This window comes from Schistocerca americana, chromosome X, assembly GCF_021461395.2.
Source record: "Schistocerca americana isolate TAMUIC-IGC-003095 chromosome X, iqSchAmer2.1, whole genome shotgun sequence".
NCBI lineage: Eukaryota > Metazoa > Arthropoda > Insecta > Orthoptera > Acrididae > Schistocerca > Schistocerca americana.
Genome location: NC_060130.1, coordinates 513540357 through 513566027, shown reverse-complemented (window position 1 = coordinate 513566027; position 25671 = coordinate 513540357). Strand labels below are relative to the sequence as shown.

The 25671-nt window shown below is 39.6% G+C and overlaps 1 protein-coding gene across 1 annotated transcript in view; it reads left to right on the top strand.

Moving 5' to 3' along the window:
* LOC124555345 (WD repeat-containing protein 6) overlaps positions 1 to 25671 on the top strand; it is a 292678-nt gene that overhangs the window by 249306 nt on the left and 17701 nt on the right. Inside the window, exons 15-16 of the mRNA XM_047129225.1 lie at positions 12218 to 12672; positions 12794 to 12950. Coding sequence (XP_046985181.1) covers positions 12218 to 12672; positions 12794 to 12950 — 612 coding nt within the window. The remainder of the gene's footprint in view (positions 1 to 12217; positions 12673 to 12793; positions 12951 to 25671) is intronic.

Below are 25671 nucleotides of genomic sequence, written 5' to 3'. Positions count from 1 at the left end.
CTCCACACAAGATATCATGCTGTGTCCTCCCTCTTTAAGAAATGCTCAATCTTTTGACAAATTTTGTTTGACACCCCATATGAATTTACTTTTGATAATAAGCATATTTGTGGTACAGAGTCAAATGATTTTCAGGAATCAGTAAATAGTACAGCTACCTGACTGTGTTAATCTGTGGCTTTCAGGATGTCTTGTGAGAAAAATGCAAGTAAGTTTCACATGATCTGTGTTTGTGGAATCCATGCTGGTTGGCATGGAGGAGGTTACTCTCTCTGACAAACATTCGCCAGTTAATATGCAGCAAGAGAAGTCAAATGGGGTTCAGAAAAAAGACACTTTGACTGTCATAATTTTATCAGTAAACTTTTCAAGTGTTGATAATAAAGTTCCCAAATCTACTGCCCTCCAGGAACGTTCTTGTGCTCAAATTATTCTTAGGCCTGAGAGCTGGCTGAAACCTGAGGGAGAATGCTCAGAGATATTTAGCAAGTCATGGAACATCTATCTGAAAGATAGACTAGAGGCCAGAGGAGGGGAGTGTTCATTGCAGTTGACAAAAATACTATCTCTATTGAGGTTGAAGTTGAATGTGACAGTGAAGTTATCTGGTCGCGTATAACAGATATAGGTGAAACCAAGTTAATTGTAGGATGTGTTTACTGGCCATTTGATTCCACTGTGACAATTCTAGAGTCATTCAAAGAAAGTCTATGGTAAATAGCACGTAAATACTCAGATCATGCAATACTAGTTGAAGGCAACTTTAACCTGCCGAGTATAGGCTGGGATGTCTATGGATTCATTGTGCGGGGTACAGACAGACAGTCATACAAAATACTTTTGAACACATTTACTGGAAACTGTCTTGAGCAGCTAGTGTGGCAGTCCAAATACAATGGAAATATCTTAGATCTTGTAGCTACAAATAGGGTGGATCTTATCAACAATGTCGATATAGAAATGGGGATTAGCATTCATAATGTCATTATAGCGACTGTGATTACAAAAGTTAATAAATCAGTCAAGAAGGCTGGGTGAGTGTTTCTGCTAGATAGAGCAGATAAGCAGTTGTTAGCATCTCACTTAGACAGGGGACTGACATCACTTAGTTCCTGTAAAATGGATGTAGAAGAATTATAGGCAAAGTTTAAGCAGATTTTAAATTGTGGTGTGGAGAGTTATGTGCCTAGTAAGAATAAAGGATGGAAAAGACCCACCATGCTTTAATAACAAAATTCGGAGGATGCTGGGGAAGCAGACGGTTCAAGACGGAATGCACAAATGATGACAAGCAATAGTCAGTAGAGATTCATGCTTATGTGAAAAGATCCATGCATGAAGTGTACAACAACCATCGTCACACCTTAGCAAAAGATCTAGCAGAGAAACCAAGAACATTCTGGTCTTGTGTAAAATTGATTAGTGGGTCTAAGGCTTCCATTCAGTCCCTTGTTGACCAGTCTGGTGTGACAGTTGTAGATAGCAAAACGAAAGTTGAAGTTTTAAATCTCTCACTCAAAAAATCATTCACTCGTGAGAATTGTACAAACATACCATCATCAGACTCCTGTATAGATGACATAGTAATATGCACCCCTGGCATAGAGAAACAACTGAAAGATTTGAAAACAAATAAATCACCAGATCCAGATAGAAGCCCGATTCGATTTTACAAAGGGTACTCTATGGCATTGGCCCCTTACCTAGCACGCATTTATCGTGAATCTTGTACCCAGCATGAACTCCCAAGTGACTGGAAAAAAGCGCAGGTCACTCTAGTATATAAGAGGTGTAAAATAATGGACCCACAAAATTACAGACCAGTATCCCTTACTTTTGTTTGCTGCAGAATCCTTGAATATATTTGTAGTTTGAATAAAACTTTCTTGAGGCAGAGAAGCTTATGTCAACGGATAAGTGTGGTTTTAGAAAGCATTGCTCCTGTAAAGAGCTCAGCTTGCCCCTTTTCTCACATAATATACTGAGAACTATGGATTAAGGGCAACAGGCAGATTCCATATTTCTGGATTTCCAGAAAGCATTTAACTTGGGGCCACATTGCAGGCTGTTAACAAAGGTACAAGTATGTGGTATAAGTTCACGGATAGGTGAGTGGCTCAAAGACTTCTTAAGTAACCCAGTATGTTGTCCTCGATAGTGAATGTTCATCAGAGACAAGGGTATTGTCTGGAGTGCCCCAGGGAAGTTTGATAGGACTGCTGTTGTTTTCTATATACATAAATGATTTGGCAGACAGAGTGGTCATCAGTCAGCTGTTGTTTGTTGATGATGCCGTGGTGTATGGTAAGATATCAAAGTTGAGTGACTGTAGGAAGATACAAGATAACTTAGACAGAATTTCCAGTTAGTGTGCTGAATGGCAGCTAACCCTAAATGTGGAAAAATGTAAGTTAATGCAGATGTGCAGGAAGAACAAACCTGTAATGTTTGGATACAGTATTACTAAGGTCCAGCTTGACATAAACAAGTCATTTAAATATCTTGGCGTAACGTTGCAAAGTGATATGAAATGGAGTGAGCACGTGAGAACTTCAGCGGGGAAGACAAATGATCAACTTTGGTTCATTGGGAGAATTGAAGGAAAGGATAGTTCACCTGTAAAAGAGACTGCATGTGGGATGCTTATGCAATCTATTCTTTAGTATTGCTGGAGTGTTTGGGATCCGTACCAGGTTGGATTGAAGGAAGACACTGAAGCAATTAAGAGTCGTGCTATTAGATTTGTAACTGGTAGGTTCAAACAACATGCATGTTCCTCTCTCACCTTTGAGTGTCTGGACATGAACTTTAGTGCCACTAACAGTCTCCATGTGAGACTGTTGAGCACGTGAGCACTCCAGTTGTGTTTGTGGCACAACTTGACTAGAAGAAGGGATCGGTTGGTAGGACATGTTTTGAGGCACCAAGGGATCACCAATTTAGTATTGGAGGGCAGCGTGGAGGGTAAAAATCATAGAGGGAGACCAAGAGATGAATACACTAAGCAGATTCAGAAGGATGTAGGTTGCAGTAGGTACTGGGAGATGAAGAAGCTTGCACAGGATAGAGTAGCATGGAGAGCTGCATCAAACCAGTCTCAGGACTGAAGACCACAACAACAACAACAACAACAGTCTCCACATATGAGCAGAATTTCTTTGGGTTTTGTGAGAATCTTTCAATAATATTCTGCTACAGTGGTAATTGAAGGCTTCACACAGTGCCCTCTTGACAGCCAAATGCATTTCATTCAGCATCACTTTATCTGTAGCCCTACACTTTGTCTTGCACTTACTATTAACCGCAGTTCCATTAGAAGTTATTTTTTCCCACCATAGCTGTGGAAGATATTGACACCTTGATAGGCAACTCATTAGTGTATGAGGACAAAGTCTACAAAATTAGTATTCGTCCAGTTTTAAATGGGTTATCAGATGATGATAGCCAATTAGTCATAAAAGACTACTTGGCAACTCCAAAGAATGTGTTAACTTAGAAAACTGTTAGATTAGTTAATGATCTTATATTGCACCTTTAGAATTAACCTTCAAAGCATTATCCAAAATAACAAATATGAGGCAATGTATGTAAATTCTAAATTTAATACAGTTATAAGTAAATTTCTCTCCTTAAAAACCAGTTCCCAACAAAAACTGTGATATTTGGCACCAGTGGTGTAGCAAAGAAACAATGGATAAGAAAGAGTAGTAAATTATCGTGTAGCAATAGATAGAACGATGCCAAATGGTCAAGATAAGCACAGATGTACAACTCCTTTCTTGTTGTAGTAAGTATTGTTCTTCATTGAGAAGAATCATCAGAAATTCCAAAAGCTTGCACATCATGTCAAAGATTAATATGTTTGAAAATGAAATCTATACAGTACAAAGGGTAGTCAGAAGGGAAATGGTAAAGAGTATCAGGAACAAGGTGATCTAGTAATTAAAGATAATGACCAAATGATCTATGACATCAACCATATATCGGGCAACTCTTATGAGTTTTTAAATGTAACTGGTAATAGGTGAAATACAGTTTCTGAATATGTAGCAGCTGACAGGTTTGCAATCCACTTTTAGTATACACTGCAGCACATAAATACAATCTCAGAAATGACGTTCTGTTTTGCTTTAATGAACTATACTTGTCAGCAAAAGATGATGACATTCATCCTCTCTGGTATATATCTAATAGATGACTCTTAAGAATTTCCACTGGGTTATTAAAATTAAAATTTTAGTTTTACTTTTATTGTTATATCTTTGTACAAAAATTATGATGGTCAACATTAAGTTGCTGATCTTGTCAACTGTGTAATAAGAACTTGATTATACACTATCAGGATGCTTATACAGACATATTCAAACTACCTCGTGGTTTTCAGAAGATGACTGTATTTGCATGTATTTTCTGTCTACTGAAACATCAGAGGTACTTGTGAATAACCCTGTATTTTGTGATATGTGCAATTTTCCATTTCCAACCAATTTATTTTCGTTCATAATTATTGAATAATTCTTCCCCTGACCAAGCTTGTTTACGTGCTTGTTTTATTATGCTATTGAACTGGACTTCAGTTCAGAGTGGTTATGAGTACTGGTGGATCTTAATATCCATGGTAATCAGAAGAATAGAATAACTATCCATTCCTCAAATTTGTCTGCCCATGCATACCTTGTTACCTATTTAAAATAAAATTTATCCTCCTTTTTATGTTTACATTTAAGATGTTATTTGCCTGTACCTGACAAGTTTTGTTCAGATTAACTGTGCAGCACTGCAACATTTACATTTCTCCCCATTATAAATTATTCTCATTTGTCTCTGTGTCAGTTTTCCATCTACTGTAACATTTATCTGCATTTATTTAGCCAGCTCACCCCTTCTTTCATGGCAAATAGTTTCCATTGTTGAGGGAGAAGTTAATCTTTGCATCTGTTTCCTGAATATATTGCTCTTGCTTTGTATTATCATCCTGATCTGTACAATGTAAATTTTCCTAGTTCTAATTGAGAGTTGTTTCATCCGTTCATAAATGTTGATATTTTATCTGATACTAGAAAAACTTACTTGGCAAGTGTGCAGATTAACATAGTATTTGAATATGTGCTTCATGAAGCAGAATCAACACTAACATATTTTGAGTGACTGGGAATTGTTCAGAAATCTAATTGTTTATATTACAGACACTCTTAACAGTAAACAAGCTGAATCACTTAATTGTATACTGATTTATGATTTTATTAGTGTTGTGGAACCTGCTTGTGATATCTGTAGAAGTCAATATAATTCTTTTAAAAGGAATTTTGGCATTTATTAGAGGTACAGCATTCAGCAGAAAAATACACAGTGAATTAAAAGATGAAATTAAATTTTGTAATAAGTCTGTCAAAAAGTGACACCATGAAAATAATTTCTGATTAGACCCCAGATGTTAGAGAGTCAAGGAATGTGAACCAATGGTAATACTGTTATAACCTTTAATCACTAATAAATTGCGTGGATATACAAAAGTAGAAACAATAGCGGGTTACATGCTATTAACTCCGTATCTGTCATTCGACTGCCGTGCTGTGACATGCGGCCGGCGCCGTTCATAGCCAGGTAGCGCTCCCGCGCTCGGCCGAGCTGCGGAGCGCCTCTATCGCCGTGTTTGTGTACTGACGTACGGCACTTTTAAATCTCGTGGCACTGTCACAACACTTTTCCTCCCTTGAGAAAAAAACACTCACTTCCTTGGAGACACGGACAGTGCGGAGACATCCATGGCCTCTTGGGAGGCCCCGAGAAGATCCCACGGAGAAACACGAGAGTATGGTCGAAAATGTCCAGGACGGAAGCTTGCGCGTGGAACGCGCCTCCTGGACGAGATGATGGGTGAAAACTCCGGAGCAGCATCCATAGGTGTCGTGGACCTGGGGGTGTGCCCCAGCGAGATGGGTCCCGGAGAAGGCGGCGTCGCGACTGGGGCCGGTTCCGGCGTACTCGGAAGTGGTAGCGACATCGGCTGCAGCAACACGCCCGGAAGATCGGCAGCAGTGACAGGACCGGCTTCTCGGGCTGGTGGAGACGAAAGAAGGGGCAGTGGCACCGGCGTGGCCACCACTCGTGGGCGCATCTGGTCGTAATGGCGAACAACCATGCCATCGTCCGTACGTATTTCACAAAGCCGGCGGCCGCGAAGAGCCTGGACCACCCCTGGAATCCATTTAGGGCGAGATCCATACCCTCGTGCCCACACGTCGGCGCCCACCGAGTATTTTCCCGCACTAGGGGACACAGTACAAGGCCTGACAGGGTGAAGCAGGTGCAGTAGAGTGTGGGGTTGGTGGCCATGCAAGAGTTCAGCAGGGCTGCGATCACCCAGAGGCGTGAAGCGATAAGAACTCAAAAATTGCAACAGAGCGTCATCTGTGGAAAAATCACTAAGGAATTTTTTCATCTGGCTTTTGAAAGTGCGGACAAGGCACTAAACCTCCCCATTCGATTGCAGATGGAAGGGCGGTGCTGTAACATGATGAATCCCTTGTCCAGTACAAAAATCACGGAAGGCCTGCGAAGAGAACTGAGGTCCACTGTCCATGACAATCGTGGATGGAAGACCTTCTAGCGCAAAGATTTTGGACAAAGGCAGCGTCGTCGCTGCAGTGGTGGGCGACGGACATCGAACAACAAACGGAAACTTCGAGAAAGCGTCAATCAACAGTAGCCAATAAGTGCCGAGGAAGGGGCTGGCAAAGTCAGCGTGCACCCGTTCCCATGGCTGCGCCGGGTCAGGCCATGGAGAGGGCATAGTACAAGGTGCAGCCAGTTGTTGAGCACACTGACCACACGCAGCGACCATGTGGGCGATGTCCGAATCAATACCGGGCCAATAAACGTGCCTGCGGGCCAGGGACTTACTCCGAGAAATCCCCCAATGGCCTTCATGCAATAGTTTGAGAACATCTTTGCGAAGAGAGGCTGGCACCACGACCCGTGGAGATGCGCCATCCATGGCCAGAAGAACAACACCCTCACGAACAGACAGACGAAGGTGCAAGGCATGGTAGTTGCGAAGGGGATCCGATGCCCGGCCCTTGGTCCTGTCCGGCCAACCCTGTTGAACAAAACCGATCACCTGACGCAGGACCGGGTCCCGCGCAGTAGCCGACGTGACCTGCGAACCTGTAAGTGGAAAACCCTCGACCACACGACATTCTTCCTCATCAATGTGGAAACAGATTAGTTAATCTTGATCGAAAACCGGGTCGGGGCCCATCGGCAAACGCGACAACGCATCAGTGTTGGCGTGCTGGGCCGTGGGGCGATAGTGAATCTCATAGTGAAAACGAGACAAGTATAAGGCCCAACGTTGCAGGCGGTGTGCTGCCTTATCTGGAAGCGACGCCAAGGGGCTGAACAGAGAGACCAGCGGCTTGTGGTCAGTGATGAGGTGAAACTTAGAACCATACAAAAAAACGCTGAACTTTTTTAGAGCATAAATGATAGCGAGTGCCTCCTTTTCGATTTGAGAGTAACGCCATTGGGCATCGTTGAGGGTCTTGGAAGCGTAGGCGATGGGTCGTTCCGACCCATCCTCATACCGATGGGCGTGAACAGCCCCTAGGCCATACTGTGATGCGTCAGTCGCCAGAACCAAGTGCTGACCCGGACGGAATGTGGCAAGACAAGGCGCCGACTGCAAATGAGCCTTCAGGCGGACAAAAGCCTGCTCATACTCGTTGGACCAGCAGAAAGGAACGTTTTTGCATAACAGCTGATGCAGAGGATGAGCCACGGCCGCCGCGGAGGGAATGAATTTGTGATAATAAGCAATCTTGCCTAGAAACGCCTGAAGTTCTTTGACCGTAGACGGCCGGGGTAGAGCGGTAATGGCCGCAACGTGCTGTCGTAGAGGACGTATACCCTCACGGGACAAGTGGAAACCAAGAAAACAATGGAGGGTTGGAAGAACTGTGACTTGTCCAGATTGCACTTCAACCCAGCCAAATGCAGAACCCGAAACAGTGAACGCAAATTGCGGAGGTGCTACTCAGCTGAGGCCCCCGTGACAACAATGTCATCCAGGTAGTTGATGCAGCCAGGAATGGAAGCCGTGAGCTGTTCCAAAAACCGCTGAAAAATGGCCGGCGCGCTAGCGACGCCAAATGGTAACCGCTGGTACTGATACAACCCACAACGAGTGTTGATGACGAGAAATTCCTTGGAAGACGCATCCAACGGCAACTGATGGTACGCCTGCGATAAGTCAAGTTTGGAAAAGAACTGGCCCCCAGTAAGCTTGGGAAATAACTCCTCAGGACGGGGAAGAGGATAAGTGTCAATGAGGCTCTGAGCGTTGACAGTGGCTTTAAAATCACTGCACAATCGCAGACTCCCATTTGGTTTAGAAACCACCACGATTGGCGATGCCCATTCGCTGGAGGTAACAGGAAGGAGAATCCCTGAAGCTGTTAACCTGTCTATCTCAGCCTTGACAGGCGCACGCAACGCCATCGGAATAGGGCGTGCCCAGAAAAACTTAGGGCGAGCTCTAGGTTTAAGAGTAATGTGGGCTTCAAAATCCTTGGCCCGACCCAGACCAGCAGAGAACACGGACGAGAATTCAGAACACAATCCATCCAGCTGTTGATACGGAATATCCTCAGATATGAGGTGCACATCATCATCAATGGAGAACCTGAACAACTGGAAAGCATCATAACCGAACAGGTTTTCCGTGCCCGCACGATCCACCACATAAAACGTGAGGGGCCTAACAACAGACTTGTAGGCAGTGGCAGCATCAAACTGGCCAACGATAAGAACTTTCTGCTTATTATATGTTCGCAGATTTCGCGTAACGGATGACAAGGGAGGGGAGCCCAACTCCAAATACGTGCGAGAATTAATGAGAGTTACTGCAGAGCCCGTGTCCACTTGCATGCGAATGTCTTTATCCAGAACATGAACAGTAACAAACAACTTATTTGTTTGAGAAAGCACACAGTTAACATCCATGTCCGATGCCTCGTCCTCGTCGACAGGAACTTTAGGGGACTGACACACAGAAGCAATGTGGCCTTTTTTCCTACATGAATTACACGTGGCACAACGTTTTGGAGACGTGGCCCTGTCATGCTGTACGAAACAACGTGGACAAGAAGGAAGTGCGGAACGAACCTGCTTCTGTGGTTGCTGTTTTCGCTGCGAGCGTGGTGGCCCAACGCGACATTGTTGACGCGAGTGAACTGCCGCCACATCATCGTTCCCCTGTGAAACAGGCAAATTGTCCGCATCGAAAGTGGTCTGTACAGCGCCCACATCACACCACACGTCTATTTGCGCACCAGCAGCGTGAGACACTTCAAAAGATTGAACGATGCTGAGAACTTCCGACAACGACGGGTTTGGCAGTTGTAAGGCATGTTGCCGAACTTCTTTATCAGGAGCAAGCCGTAGAATAGCGTCCCGAACCATTGAATCAGCATAAGACTCATGATGAGTGTCCGTAACAAACTGACATTTCCTACTCAGACCGTGTAGTTCCGCCGCCCAAGCCCGGTGAGATTGATGGAGCTATTTACAACACCGGTAGAACGCCACGCGGGCAGCAACGACGTGGGTGTTTTTTTGGTAATAGTTAGACAGTAATTCACACATTTCTTGGAAGGACAGAGAGGCAGGTTCCCGCAGAGGGGCTAACTGAGATAGCAGCTGATAGATCCTTGGAGAAATCCAAGATAGAAATAATGACTTACACATAGGAGCATCGACAACGCCGAAAGCCAAAAAGTGTTGCCGCAAATGCTTCTCATAATCCTCCCAGTCTTCAGTGGCCTCATCATAAGGAGGGAATGGAGGCGGAGAAGAGGAAGACAGACGATGAGTAAGCAACGTCGAAATGAATAGCAGCCGTCAGCTGTGTTTGTTGTGCCTGAATAGCAGCCGTCAGCTGTGTTTGTTGTTCAACGAGCACTTGCATAAGCTGTTCCATGTCTGCCCCGACACGAACACACAATTCCACAACGCAGGAAAAAAAATATCCGACCTCGTCGCCAAAAAGTGTTATAACCTTTAATAACTAATAAATTGCGTGGATATACAAAAGTAGAAACAATAGCGGGTTACATGCTATTAACTCCGTATCTGTCATTCGACTGCCGTGCCGTGACATGACATGCGGCCGGCGCCGTTCATAGCCAGGTGGTGCTCCCACACTCGGCGTGTTCGCGTACTGACGTAGCGCCACTTTTAAATCTCGTGGCACTGTCACAACAAATAGCTTGTTTGCTGCTACTAACAAAAAGATGTGCATAAAATAAGTCAAGAATGTGTATAACTCTTCTTTGAGTTATAGACATTCTTGACTTACGAGGTGTGGCTAGAAAAAAACCGGACTAGTACTGGTGAAACAATAAAACGAATGTAATAAGGCTGAAAGTCGCGTGGCCTGTCACGTGACTCTCGCTCCACCTACTGCTCGAGTTTCATCTGCCTCCTGCACTCAGTCTGCCCGTGGCGTCTGTTTTAAGTAGTTGACGTTTTGTCTGTGCGCCGGAAAATGTTGAGTGTACAGAAAGAACAGCGTGTTAACATCAAATTTTGTTTCAAACTAGGAAAATCTGCAAGTGAAACGTTTGTAATGTTACAACAAGTGTACGGCGATGATTGTTTATCGCGAACACAAGTGTTTGAGTGGTTTAAACGATTTAAAGATGGCCGCGAAGACACCAGTGATGACACTGGCACTCGCAGACCATTGTCAGCAAAAACTGATGCAAACATTGAAAAAATCGGTAAACTTGTTTGACAAGACAACAAGTCAACTCCTGTTAACTCAGACACTGCTCTGATTGTTAAACGGCGATCCTGTCGAAAAGTTTACCGATTTTTTCAATGTTTGCATCAGTTTTTGCTGACAATGGTCTGCCAGTGCGAGTGTCATCACTGGTGTCTTCGCGGCCATCTTTAAATCGTTTAAACCACTCAAACACTTGTGTTCGCGATAAACAATCATCGCCGTACACTTGTTGTAACATTACAAACGTTTCACTTGCAGATTTTCCTAGTTTGAAACAAAATTTGATGTTAACACGCTGTTCTTTCTGTACACTCAACATTTTCCGACGCACAGACAAAACGTCAACTACTTAAAACAGACGCCACGGGCAGACTGAGTGCAGGAGGCAGATGAAACTCGAGCAGTAGGCGGAGCGAGAGTCACATGACAGGCCACGCGACTTTCAGCCTTATTGCATTCGTTTTATTGTTTCACCAGTACTAGTCCGGTTTTTTTCTAGCCACACCTTGTATTTTATGCACATCTTTTTGTTAGTAGCAGCAAACAAGCTATTACCATTGGACCATATTCCTTGACTCTCCAACATCTGGGGCCTAATCAGAAATTATTTTCATGGTGTCACTTTTTGGCAGACTTATTACAAAATTGACTTGACTGCTAGATCAGCCAGTGAGGTTTGATTGTTAGTAATGTGTAGCTTTTCATTTGGTAAAAGATGTGCAGAGAGAGGATTCTATCTGTTCATTATATCAACGTAGCATATGTGATTTTCTGTTTTGTGCAAAATCAAGTCTTGAAGTTCATTATATATGATGAGTTAATGTCACATATAACTGTCTGATTTTTCTCTTTATGAGTGACTTATTAGTTATCAATACAACATCCATGTGTACTTCAAGGTGTGCCACTTCAGTTATAATGTCAAAATTTAATAATTCTTCTTCTTTGAAAATGTGTATTGGATTAATTCCAAATTCAGTGCTGCTGCGGTTACATTGCCGCACAGATGTATGTTTCATTATCTGTATTTGCTCTTCTATTCATAAAACTGAACAATCAATAAAAATACTGAAAGAACGGAACATCGCCTGTGTAGGAACTGTTATTGTTGGTGTGAGTAAATGGTTTCACAGTATTAATTTGTTAACAGGTTTCGTGGTGAACTTGTATGCAACAGACTGTGTCCTGATATTTTTAAAATACTCACTCTTGGTTTCACTATTTTCCTTGTGCAATGTACGTACCTTTAGATGAGATGTTTTTATTAATATTTCATATTTTAGAAGTTTGATATGACTGTTGAAGGTCTTAGCATTAGTATCTAGAGTTGTGAAATTTTCTAGGCTGTTTAAAATGCAGCAGAATCTTAGCCATTCTTCTCTGAATTTTAAATGTTTCAGTAACTCACACACTAATGATTTTATTTTCCAGGTTGCTAAATTACAATATACAGTGTGACCATCTGAATCATCTGAAAGCATTTCCCAGCCAAATGTGTGTGTTGAAAGTTGGCTATCTTTTCACCAGGAGTCATTATTTTGTTTTTACAATGGACACCAATGGATGTTTAAAATTATGGGATTTAACTGCTGATATCCATGACACAGTAAGAAGTAAATTTCAGATGCCTAACAATCACAAAAATTCCTTTGTTCAGACAGAGAAACAGAGAAAACCATTGTTTTCCATTAAAGTGCACCAAACAGGCATTAATAGTAGTGATACATTTAGTGTATCATGTGAGAGGTTTGTTATTGGTACAGGTGGTGATGATAATGCACTATCACTAACCATGCTTGATTTGAAGATTGGGAATGCTGGAGATACGGATGTAGTTTGTGTTTCTCAGTGGGAAGACACAACTGCACATCTTGCACAGATTACAGGTATGCAATAATTATTCAGAAGAAAATATTCACATTATTCAATAATAGCTGCAACTTGTTTGCTGTGGAATCTATCAGAATTGAAAAGGAATGTTTTTCTACTGGTTTACATTTGTTGCAGGCATAAAAATGTTTAATGGATTCATTATTACTGGTTCTGCGGATCAATGCATTGCATTGTGGAGCTGGAGTTACTCATGCAAATTGAATGCTACGAAACTTCAAAGCTTTTGTAGTACCATTACTGACATTAAAGGATTTCTTGCATGGAGAACAGAGTGAGTAGATTTCAACTTCTTTTACCATATCAATGATTTCTTCACTTGGTCTTTACTCAGATTAGTACTCACTGAGTGTACCAGGAAATGTTAGATGGGACGAGAGGAATAGATAACACTGCCATGTGAAATACACAAAAATAATGTTGTCATGAAAGTTGGTTTTCAGTAAGAGAGTTAGGAGTTTCTTTATTCTGTAAATCACTTGAAAAATGTAAAGTACAGAGATCGTAAACCCATAAACATGCCTTCATTATATTTTGAACATTTCCTGTTTGTCACATTACAGTACCTATATTGTCTGGTGTATGTTTTATTGTATGTTATTCAATCAAGAACTTGTATTTCTTTGATGCAATTGGTTCTAAACTGTGTTACAGCATTTAACAATGTTTCGGTTTTTACTATCCTTTTCATAATATTGTTCCATATAGCTCCATATTAAAACAGTCATTGAAAAAGACTGAGCCTTTAGAATACAGGAAGCATTTAGTTTCTCAGCAAAAAAGGTTTTTATTTGATTGTTGTACATTTCTTCATTCACATGTGTTTGGAGTATTTTGTATTTAATGGATTGTTGAGAGGATGTAAGTCATTATAATGATAGCAGTGGCTGCCACTTGTCACTTTGTCTTCATGTGTTAACTGTTGAGGTAATATTAAATGCCATCTAGTGATCTACAAAGGTAATGTCGCTTTTTTTTAAAAAGTAATTATACTTTAGTCGTAAATCTCAGGGATTCCTTTTCTATTTACCTTATCTCACTTCACTGAAATATATGTATTTTGTGTATCTTTGACACTTTATATTCATTTATTTATTTCTTATTCCTTCTGTAGACAATTTTCATTATATAGATGCAGTCAAAAAGATGTAGTCAATGTTTCAATTATATACATCACATGAATCAGACATACGCAATTTAGCAGAATGTAAATTTTTCTGTATGATAAATACCAAATCTCATGACAACACAGTAATCTTATGCTCTTCCTCACATTTTCACAATATCATTCTTTCACCATGATACTCCAGTAGTCTACACCGTGCACTGAGTAATTCTGCCATGTTACACTCTGGTAGCCTCACTTTATAACAGCACGTCTTTCAGTGCACCTGAAACAAACAAAAAAGGGCAAGCAGCAACAGAACAGGATCAAAAAATGTGTGCGATTTCCTGAGGGACCAAACTACTGAGGTCATTGCTCTCTAGACTTACACACTACTTAAACTAACTTATTCTAACTTATTCTAAGAACAACACACTCACCCATAACCGAGGGAGAACTCAAACCTCCGGCAGGAGATGACACGCAATCCGTGACATGGCACCTCTAACCGCATGGGCACTCTGTGTGGCAGCAACATCATCATTCTTATATAATAAGACAGTACAAGTATTTTATGTTTGTGCTTACTGGTTTATGGGCACACATTTTACGATGGCCTCGCTGCTTGAAAAAAAAAAAAAATACTCTCTACTGTTCAGCTTCTAGGTATTCATTTAAACTATACAGGGTTAAGGAGACTAAATAACCTTTTAATTTGTTTCTGAAAATAGATGTCTTTCGAATGCTTTTTATGCTGAGTGTCAGTTTATTGTGTAAATGCACCCAGCAGTTATAGGATCTTTCTTGTATAATTTGAGCCACTTCCTGTGTAGATGATAATCATCCCTATTTCTCATTTTGTAATTGTGTATTTGTCTATTGATCTGGATAGTACTATTTGCTTTCACATGCATAATTGTTTTCAATATAAATAGTGAAGGGACTGTCATGATATTAAGTTGCCTGATTGTATTTCTGCAGGATTGGCTTGGGGTAACATTTGCAATACGTCTAACAGCCTTCTTTTGAAGCTTCACTAGCATTTCCACAGACTAAAATGCAGTAAGATAAGTGGGGGTAGACTAGACCATAGTACATTATTAACAGTGTGTCTGTGTACTGTCCTCAACATCCACCTCATTAAGAATATGTTAGTGCTTACTTTTGAGCATACTTTGCTGATATGGTTCTTCCAAGTCAAATGCTTTTCAATGATGACACCCGTAGTTGTGTCTGTGTTGACTTATTCCCATTTACAAACATGTTTTCACTGAAATATTTGTAAGCCTCACTCGGATTTGCAGAAGCACTTGACTTCAGTTCTTTTACCAAGTCACTTTTTAGTACGAGTGAAGTGTCATCTGCAAACATTACTACATTGTCATCTACTGCTGATGTCATATCATTTATGTACAGAATGAACAGACGGGGACCTAAACCTCTTGCCTGAGGTAGACCATAATTAACTGCCTGAAAATTAGAGTGTATGTTTACAATAGCACAATTCTTTTTACGTTTTACTTCTACACACTGCTCTCTGTTTTCCATAAATAATTGTATGATGTCATTTGCCTTTCCCATGGTATATTATAATAGATCAGCTTGTGAATTAGTTTGTAGTGACACACACAATCAAATACCTTTGAGAGGTCAAGGAAAATACCACAAACTTTTCTTTGTTTGATCGAATGCTCCAATGACTTCGGCTACAAAATTAGCTATCGCTGTGGTGGTAGATCTATATTTTCTAAATCCACGATGTGCCTCATTTAGTATGTCATTCTTCTCTATAAAATTTAATATTCTATCCTTCAAGACTGTTTCCACAATTTTAGATAAGACGGGCATTATAGTAATTGACCTATAGTTTATTGGATTTTTCTTATCATCACCCTTATGAATGAGCACAACCTTACTCTTTTTTCAGACATTTAAGAAATATCCCATGTTCCATGGTTGAGTTTATTAAATTAGTCAGAGTTCTACCAACCACTGAAAACAGTACTCTACTATACAGATAGGTATCCCATCAAGACCTTCCGTGTTTTTGGGCCTTGGAGTGTGTGTTATTTTTGCTATCTCTTATTTACTTGTTGGCATCAGAAAAATACACACTGTAGTATTGGACATATTATACATATTACTTGGCTTTTGGGACCATCTTTCTCTAAAATTATATTACTGCTCTCTTTCCTAGCAGACCCTTTCCTGCACCCACTGATGTGTGAGCATTCAGTCTTGGAAATGTTTTTAGAAGTTGAAATTTCGTTCTGATAAAATTTGGACTTAGTTTCTCTTATAATTCTACTGTAGGCTCTCTTCTTGTCCTTATATGTGTCAATTTAGCCATAGTTTTGGTTATCCGGCAATTTTCATATGTCATTTTTAGATCTTCCCTTGATTTTATAATATCTGAGGTGGTCCATTTGTTATTAACTCCCATATTTAGACTTCTGGATACAGTAGAGCAAGCAGTATTGATGTAATAGCTTAGTGTTGAACAAAATCACTCCCATCTCTCCTCAACATTATTTATGGAGTGTTTTTCCTGTCAGTCTTCCCCATTTACTAATGTTCGTAGTCTACTCAAATTTTCTGGTTTTAACTATCTGGATTCTAGGAGAATTTTTTCACACATAACATTTACTCCCAATATTTGAAGTACTTGTCTGATCTATCAATGTTTGTGAGGTCTGGCAACATCTTGTTGGGCTTCAAATACCTAATTGGAGATTGTAGGCATTGATCGGATCACAGAAACTTCTTTTATGACAATTATCTTTTAATGTATCAGTATTTGGATCCCCCACTATAACTACGTAAGGGAATTCATTTATGACCTGATCTAGAAATACTTCTAGTTCTTTTAAAAAGCTATTTATTGGTGAGCTAGGTGATCTGAACAGACCCAATATGTAACATATCTCTCCCTGTAACTTTATTTCCATAGCTACTGCTTTGAAAAACATTTATGAACTATTTTCAATTGGCCATGGAGAAATTTACTTTGTCTCACTGCTTACATATGGTGTAATTCTCCCTTCCTTACGTTTGTCCCTGCAGAAATGATTAAATCCTTTAAAGTTCTGTGGATTGTAAACACACATTTCATTCTCTTTAAAGTATCATTCTAACTTAATTAAAATTTGTGCTGTCTCAGTTGCTAATTATATTTCAATCTCGTCAAGTTTACATGACACATTCTGAACATTCTGGTACAAAATTTTTATGGTGGAAATATCTACATTAATAGTATCTATGTTACTCTTCACCCCAGCTGCGAGTACAGAAAACCCTCGTTCCTGCTGAGTGTGATCCCGTGACTCAAGCCCCTGCTGTTGCTGCTACTGCTGCTGTTGCTACCACTGTTGCAGTTGCTGCCAGTGATGATGATGTCTCTTGTGCTGCTGATTTTGGTGCAGGTGCACTGTAGCTGTGGAGTTGTTGTTTGCAGTGTTGATTCATCTGCTTGTGCTGGAGAACAGCCTGCTGCTGACAGAGTTGTATTTACTAGTAGCTCTGCCCCTGTGTTAGGTCCTGTTGAGTCTTTGTCTGGTGAATGCAAATCTTCCTCTGCAGCAGTTACAGACTTTGCTGACAATGGCACTGCTATTGTATTGTTTGCTGGTGCACTTGGAACACTCTTCATAATCATGTCTAATATTTTTTTGCACAGCATGATCTTCCCACTGTGATTTCTAAGTAGACCATGCTTGGTAAAATGTTCCCCCCATAATTTGTTTCAGTGAATGTGGCATGCTGATATCTCCTGCAAATCTTCTGAAACTTCTTGTTTGTTGTGACAGTTTCCTGATACACACTAGAGTTTTCTATTAGATTGTGTTTGTGCGGGATACTAACAACAACAAAATTTGCTTGCACTTGTTTTTCATGAACTTCTGTCACTGCCAATGTTGCAAGTCTACTTTCTTTTTACTAAATATCTCTTAGTTCCTGAGTACTTCACATTATAGCACACCAGGCTTCATGTTTCCCTGTCACTCTAAACTGTGTCTGCTCTTCAGCCATGATCGTGGCTAGGTCTTTCTCATGACTTTTTGATGAGATTAGTATTTCACCTTTACCTTCTTTTGATAAGTAATATCTTTAAGTTTGTGCCTGTCTTTTACTCCACATGGCTTGTACATTTGGGAGTCTTAAGCCTAGATTGCAATGTGTATGTTTGCCTATGGCTATTATGGCTGATTAAGTCATCTTTCATGCCTCTGCAGTTCTTTTCACAGTTTTCACCATCTTCGGACAGAACTTCATACCTATGTCTTAACGGCACACTATATTTAATATCACAGGTGCCAGTGTGAAAGTATTGTTTACTTGAATTTTCTGCAGATTCTTGCTCACAGTTTATTACAGGATCTTCTAGGCATTGCATCATGCCTTTCAACATACTAGTGTAGTTTTCAACAACATCTAAGTCGTAACAGAGTTCATCGAAGACGTTTAGCTCAGGTCCTTGTTTGCACAGTTCCACTGCTGATTCATGCTTGTAGCATACCACTCCACAATCACAAAAATTTAAGTCAGATGTTCTCTGCACAAAACAACTTGTTGTCATACAGTCATTCATGTAGAAGAAGAAAAAGTGTAACATGAGAACATCAAAGTGAATCAGATTGGTCCATTAGAACCATTAGCCAGTACATGAGATACAAATACCTGTACAATAGACAGAAATTAATAACTACCAGTAACAGCACTGCCAGCTTCTTCAGACAGAAAAGAGAAATAGCTGAGGGGAAGGTTCGAAAAGCTTTCACTTTGTATAAGGAAGAAGACAGGCATAAATGGTCAAAACATTATACGAGTAAGCACTGCGCCATCTTCAGGTCGGAGAAGGTAGAAGTCAATGAAAGAGTGAGAAGTAAATATAAATATATAAAAAAAGAAAAAAAAAGAAAAAGAAAGGACCACTACAAATAAGAGGAGAATAAGAGGGACAATTATGAAGGAGAAAAATAAAGAAATTATCTAATGGAGGTGATTCAAGAAAGGAAAGAGAGAGTTCAGATGCATAGAAGAATAAGGGGGTATAATGGAAAGCAAGTTCTCATCTTTGGAGTTTAGGGGAATATAGTGAGTGGGAGTTTCCAAATGGTTTGCCTTGTGTAGCAAACACCCCAATCTCATGAGATATGCTCTGTGGCATACTTAGCATTTAAATGCTGGATGTCCCCTAGGCACTCTTCCCATTTGGTGGTGGTTGTCTTTGTGTCTAAATAAAGATGTGCTTTGAATACATCATCTGGTAACTGACATGAGTAGTATTGCTTCTACATCTGTGTCTACATACATATTCTGCAAGCCACTGTATGGTGTATGGTGGAAGATGCCTTTTACCACTACTAGTCATTTACTTCTCTTTTCCTTTTGCAAATAGAGCAAGGGGGAAACAACTGTTTACATGCCACCATATGAATGCTAATGTCTCTTATCTTATCTGTGTGGCCCTTAAACAAAATGTATGATGGCAGCAGTAGAATCGTTCTGCAGTCAGCTTCAAATGTTGTTTGTCTGAATTTTCTCAATAGTGTTTCAGGAATAGAGTGTCGTCTTCCCTCCATTTCACAAAGTATCTACATAATACTTGCAGTTTGATAGAACCTATCACTAACAGATCTAGCACCATGTCTCTGAATTGCTGCCATGTGTTCCTTTAATCTAACCTGGTGGGAATCCCTAACGCTCAAGCATTATTGAAGAATAAGTTGCACTAGTGTTCTATATGTGCTCTCCATTAGAGATGAGCTACACTTTCTTAAAATTCTCCTGATAAACTGAAGTTGACTGTTCAGCTTCTCCACTACCATCCTTACATTCTCATTTCATATCATATCACTTTAGAACATTACACCTACATATTTAATTGACATGACTGTGTCAAGCAGCACACTAGTAATGCCATAGTGGAACATTACAGGATTGTTTTTCTACTCATCTGTATTAACTTCCATTTTTCTACATTTAGAGCAAACTAGAAATTTTGTCTGTCATCCTGTATCCTCCTGCAATCACTCAGTGACAGCACCTTCCTATACACCACAGCATCATCATCATCAGCAAACAGCAGCAGATTGTTGCCCACCCTGTCCGTCAGACCATTAATGTATATAGAGAATAAGAGCGGCCTAATTACACTTCACTGATGCACTCTTGATGTTACCCTTGTCTCTGATGAACAATTGCCATTGTTGAAAATGTACTGAGTTAGATATGATCAGAATTTTCCGAGGTCCTCGGCAAGAACTTTTGCTAAGGTATGAAAAAAGTGGTAATTGTAAGCTTTGCACATCGATCTTTTTTCAGCTGCACAGATTTCTACTAACTTTTGCCTGTCATCATTTAAGCATTCATTTTTTAACTGAGAGTGCAATAGTCTCTGCTTCCTCAGCGTATTTAGAATTTAGTTATTAACCACGGTGTGTATTTTCTGTACTTGATTCACTTACTCAGCACACACTTCTCCAGAGGACCATTTACACTCCATTTAAATATTGCCCATAATTCCTTTACATCCATCATGTTGGAACTAAATGATGTCTATTCATTGTCTAAGTGGGATGTTAACAAATTCTTACCAGCTCTTTCTAGAAAAAATATTCTCCTAACTTTCCTCCCTCTCACATCACTATATTTGTAATTATTTGATTTCATTGTCAGCATTCTTAATTTCTACATTTAGTGCTCCTAGATTCTGAAAAATGTGCTTTGCTGATAGATATTTATGGTTGAAAAAACAAAATCTGAGGTCCTTGTATTTCTCCATTGCCTCACACGTTACAAAAATGTGTCATTTAATTTTGTAGAGAAACAGCTTTCGAATATAGAAACCATTTAATTAAGAAATGCCTTAAATTTAAAATTGTTTGCTAATAATTCTCAACTAAATCTATCTCTTCTGTAACTTTACTGGAATATTTCATAATTTTTGTCATTATCTGGTCTCCTTATTTTTTGTGACTGCATTTCAGTGTCCTATAAAAGTAATTTGATTATCAGTTATTGAATTAAAATGGCATTTTTATACAAACTATTAGCACCCAAAATACTATATTCTTGTGTTCATAGGAGGACAAAATTAATAATTACCGGAGATTGTCAAGGCACAGTAATAGTCCAAGGTCATTATTTCTGTTATTATAATTAAGTAAGACTGAATTTACGTGATAACAATGGTTGTCTTTCTTGCGCTGACAGCATAATAAAGATTGTAATCAAAAAGATTGTAATTAAGTAAGTCTGAATTTACGTGATAACAATGGTTGTCTTTCTCGTACTGACAGCATCATTAAGAATAAAGCCTTTTTTTTATTTTTATCTATGCAAAGAGGACAAAAAATACTCTGTTATAATAAAGACTTCTAATATTCTTTATTACTTTTGGACCGAAGGAGACCAATTACCAAAAAGCCGAAGCATTGAGTTGTTGATAGGTACACACAGAAAGAAAGAAAACTTACTAGCTTATGGAGAAATCCTTTTTCAAGTGGGAAGAGAGAACCAGTTTGCTGTACTATACTACAAATATTCTACTTTATTTCACATATACAGTACATGTCTGTTTTATGCTGCTTAAAGTGTTAGTTAGCAATTTGTATATTTCTGAAAGCATGGTGTACTCCTGTGTGTACACCAACTGCTCCTCCATCATTATTAATTATCAGTTTCAGCTGCTTGCTTATTTCCTTTGAAGTAATAGAGCTAAATTATGCGTACACAGCAGAGTACATTAAATTCCTACCTCAAGTGTAAAAGACATTTATTTATTAAATCTTTTTAATCGCCTATAAATAATGTCACAAACGTGTGCTTATATTTATAGGACTGGGATTGGTATTTATACTGTGTAATGTTATGTTGTTCAGTTATGGATAAGTATGGAAATAAGGGCAGGAAGAAAGTTGCAGCTAATGTCACACAATAGCCCATCTCTCTCAAAAAGGACAAGCTTGCAAGCTTCATGTCGCCATCTGACAGTTGGGATTACTGTCAGAAGTTTCTTGTTCAGATGCTGCTGAAAGTTTTTAAACTTATACCAGGACATGTGCTCACAATCTATTGATCTTGGACTGCAACATTTCTTCCTTTATGTGTATTTATTTATTCATTTACCTGTTCAATTTTGTGGGACATCACAACTGAGAGCTACTTTGTCATGAAATAATTTATTATATAGTTTACATAATGTTGAGTAGAAAATTTATAAATAAAAGAACTAAATAATTAACGAAAAATGAAAAAATTGTGAGACAGTATATGAATAAATAACACATTAGAGAGGGAAGTTCAACTCCTGTACAGAAAGGAGTAGTATGCACAAGGAAACCTTTGAATTTGGATGTTACTATTTGGGGCTTATCACTTTTTTCCAGTTCTGCTGGAAGCCAGTGTTCACTAAATGATTGTTCCAATCTCTCAACAACAAATCCCACGATGAAATATATATACAGATGCAGAAAAATTAGAATTCTGGGACACCTGAACAATGGCCCACACCAGTGGTTGTCAAACTTTTTGTGCAAGATCCATTATTAACATTGTAAGGCAACACCTCAGGCCTCATATGAAAGGGGTCAGAATAAAGTGGTCAAACAGAAATTAAGTTTTACCCAACCATGGTTACTGATAGAAGCTTACAGTTACACATTTTGAATCTACATATTACAGGGTACCACACCAAATTTGAGGGGTGTTCTGTAAGTAAAGCAACACAGTTTTTTTCTTGGACAGTTATGGTTGAAACAATGCAGAATTTGTTGTGGGACATCACTGAATATTTCTGTTTCAGCCCCTATAGTTTCATGAACTTCTGATAGGTGGCAGCACTATATGTTGCCTTCAAAATGGTGTCTGTGGTGGAAGTGTGTTCCAAGGACATAACTGTCTGAGTTTCTTGTGACAGGAAACCAGAACATCACAGATATTCATAGGTGCTTGCAGAATGTCTGTGGACACCTGGTAGTGAAAAAAAGCATGGTGATTTTTTGGGTGAGGCATCTGTCATCACTGCAATAAGATCATGCAATCCTATCCAATCTTGCGTGTGTCAGCTGGCTGCACACAGTTGTGATTCCTGCACTCTCATTTCAGGTGATCGACAGATCACAATCAAACAACTCACTGCTCAACTGAAGGTCTCTGTTGGTGGTGCTGATACACTCATCCATCAGTTGGGGTACTCAAGGGTGTGTGCCCACTGGGTTCTTTGTCGCCTAACAGAAGACCATAAAGTACAAAAAAGGACCATCTATGCGGAATTGCTTCCATGTTACAAGACCGATGGTGTCAATTTTTTGTCGATTATCATTACAGATGATGAGACATGGGTTCATCACTTTGAACAAGAAACAAAATGGCAATCCATGGGCTGGCGGCACACCACCTCTCCTGAGAAGAAAAAGTTAAAAAATGCACCTTCAGCTGGTAAAGTCATGTTGATGGTCTTCCAGGACTCTATTTTGTTTCATGTCCTCCTTCATGGTGTAATGTTCAACTCTGAAGTGTATTGAACTACTCTCAGAAAATTAAACAACAGCTTTAGCATGTTCACCACCACAAAAATGCAAACAAACTTCTCCTTCTCCATGACAACGCAAGTCCTCGCACAAACCTACACACCCAGGAGGCATTCACAAAACTTCATTGGACTGTTCTTTCTCATCCACCCTAAAGCCCAGATGTCACACCTTCTGAATTACATCTGTTTGTGCCAATGAAGGATGCATTCCACTGGAAGCAGTTCATGGATGATGGGGAGGATTTTGGTGCAGCAAAATGTTGGCCCTGACATCAACCAGTAGAGTGGTACCATGCTGGCATGCAGGCCCTCTCAGTAAGGTGACATAAGGCTGTCACATTGAAAGGAGATTATGTTGAAAAACAGGGTTTTCGAAACAGAAGAGTGGGGAATAATTTGATGTATTTGAATCCAAAATAAAACCAACCAGCTTTCTTTTTTTTTTTTTTTTTTTTTAAAAAGTGTGCATTACTTATTGAATACTCGTCATACTTTTAAGTAAAAAAGAAAATAATATATTACAACTATATACATTTTTATGAAGGCCTTTGCAACAGGGTCTCACATTTATGTTTCTGTTTTACGGGCACATTATCTGGATACCTTAACATGCTGGTATCTGAAAGAATATCAAGTGGCTGCAGCAGACCATTTTCAAGTGGAAATTTGTATTGGGCCAAATTCATCTGAAGCAAATGGTTTTAAATAATATGGCTTCATTAATTCATAACTGTCGTAAAGAGAGAGAATGGCAGATGATAGCTTTATATATAAAGTGTTTATAAGTCAGTTTTATTTGTTGTATTATGCTTGTTTTTTTAGGAGTAACTAACTTTTATCAAGTGAACATCTCTTCCACTTTTCCTGACGATTAGTGTGGCCACTTTGCCCAATCGAAATCCACATCGGCATTAGCTATCCATAGAAGAATCTATCAGACTGAAATAAATAAAAATGAACTACATTATTCAGCCAAATGACTTTCTTTAAACATTGATGCCATATAAAATAATGACTTTCCACACAAGTAAGGTAACAAGAATAATATAAATGACATATTACATCAGATATCTGAAAAACAAAATAGTTTTTACTAAAAAATGATGGACAGAGCTTCCTCTATCAGTCTCACTGACAACAGTGGCAAAGTATATTAGAGCTAGTTGGACCATTTCTCAGCAGGCACCAGTGCTATTCAGAGAAAAAGTACGCAGTGGCCTCTTTTCCCATCCTAGTCACTTTACCACACCTTTCTTTACTTATCTTACTGTTAATTAGTAACCTGCATAAATTAGTATGTTATTTAACTGAATAATTTTTGGATGGTTCAATAAATCAGCTTTGGTTTTGCTTCTTTGTGTTTAATTTTTGTTGCTCCCAGATTTCCTTGATTTTTCAAGAGTGTTGTTCCTTTTCTTCATGGGTCTACTTTCTTCCTTTTGCAGACCGGCAGCACAAGACACTCTTTCCATGCCTCAGAGAAGGGCAAGGATAGTACGAGGCGTGTTTTTTAAGTAAGTACCATTTTGAAATTAAAAAGAGAAGGTCTAAGATATCTCAATAATTTTATTTTTACATGGAAGCCTGTACCTTAATCTACACACTGATGCCATTACAGTCTGTTTCTTCCTTGTTTATGTTTTGTACTGAGTGTTTAAGATGCCTCTGATAATCATGAGTCCCACCAACTGTGAAGTACGCAGCTGTTATAAGGTTTCTTAGTGCTAAAGGCCTAAAAGCGATCGATATTCACCATGAGATCTGTGCAGTTTACAGAGAAATCATTATGAATGATGGAATGGTAAGAAAGTGGGGCGTCCCTTGGTCGTTAATGAAAGTTTGGTGCAGGAAGTGGACAATAAGGTGAGAGAAAACAGACGCTTTATGATTTCCACCTTGCAGGATGACTTTCCTAATGTTTCTCATAGTGTTTTGTATGGCATTGTGACCGAGCACTTGAATTACTGAAAATTGTGCGCACATTGGGTACCAAAAATGTTGACAGATGTGCACAAAACCAAATGTTTAGACAGTGCATTGACTTTCCTTGAGTGGTTCCATAACAACAGTGACGATTTCTTAAGCCAAATTGTTATGGACGATGAAACATGGGTGGCCTATGTCACACCAGAATCAAAGCAACAGTCCATAGAAGTTGACCAAGGGCATCGTTTTCCTGCAAGACGAGGCCCGTCCGCATGTGGCGAATCAGACCAAAGATCTCATCACATCTTTTTGATGAGAAACTCTAGATCATCCTCCGTACAGCCCCGATCTTGTGCCCAGTGTCTACCATCTGTTCCTGCACTTGAAGAAACACCTGGGCAGTCAGCGTCTTCAAGACGATGACGAAGT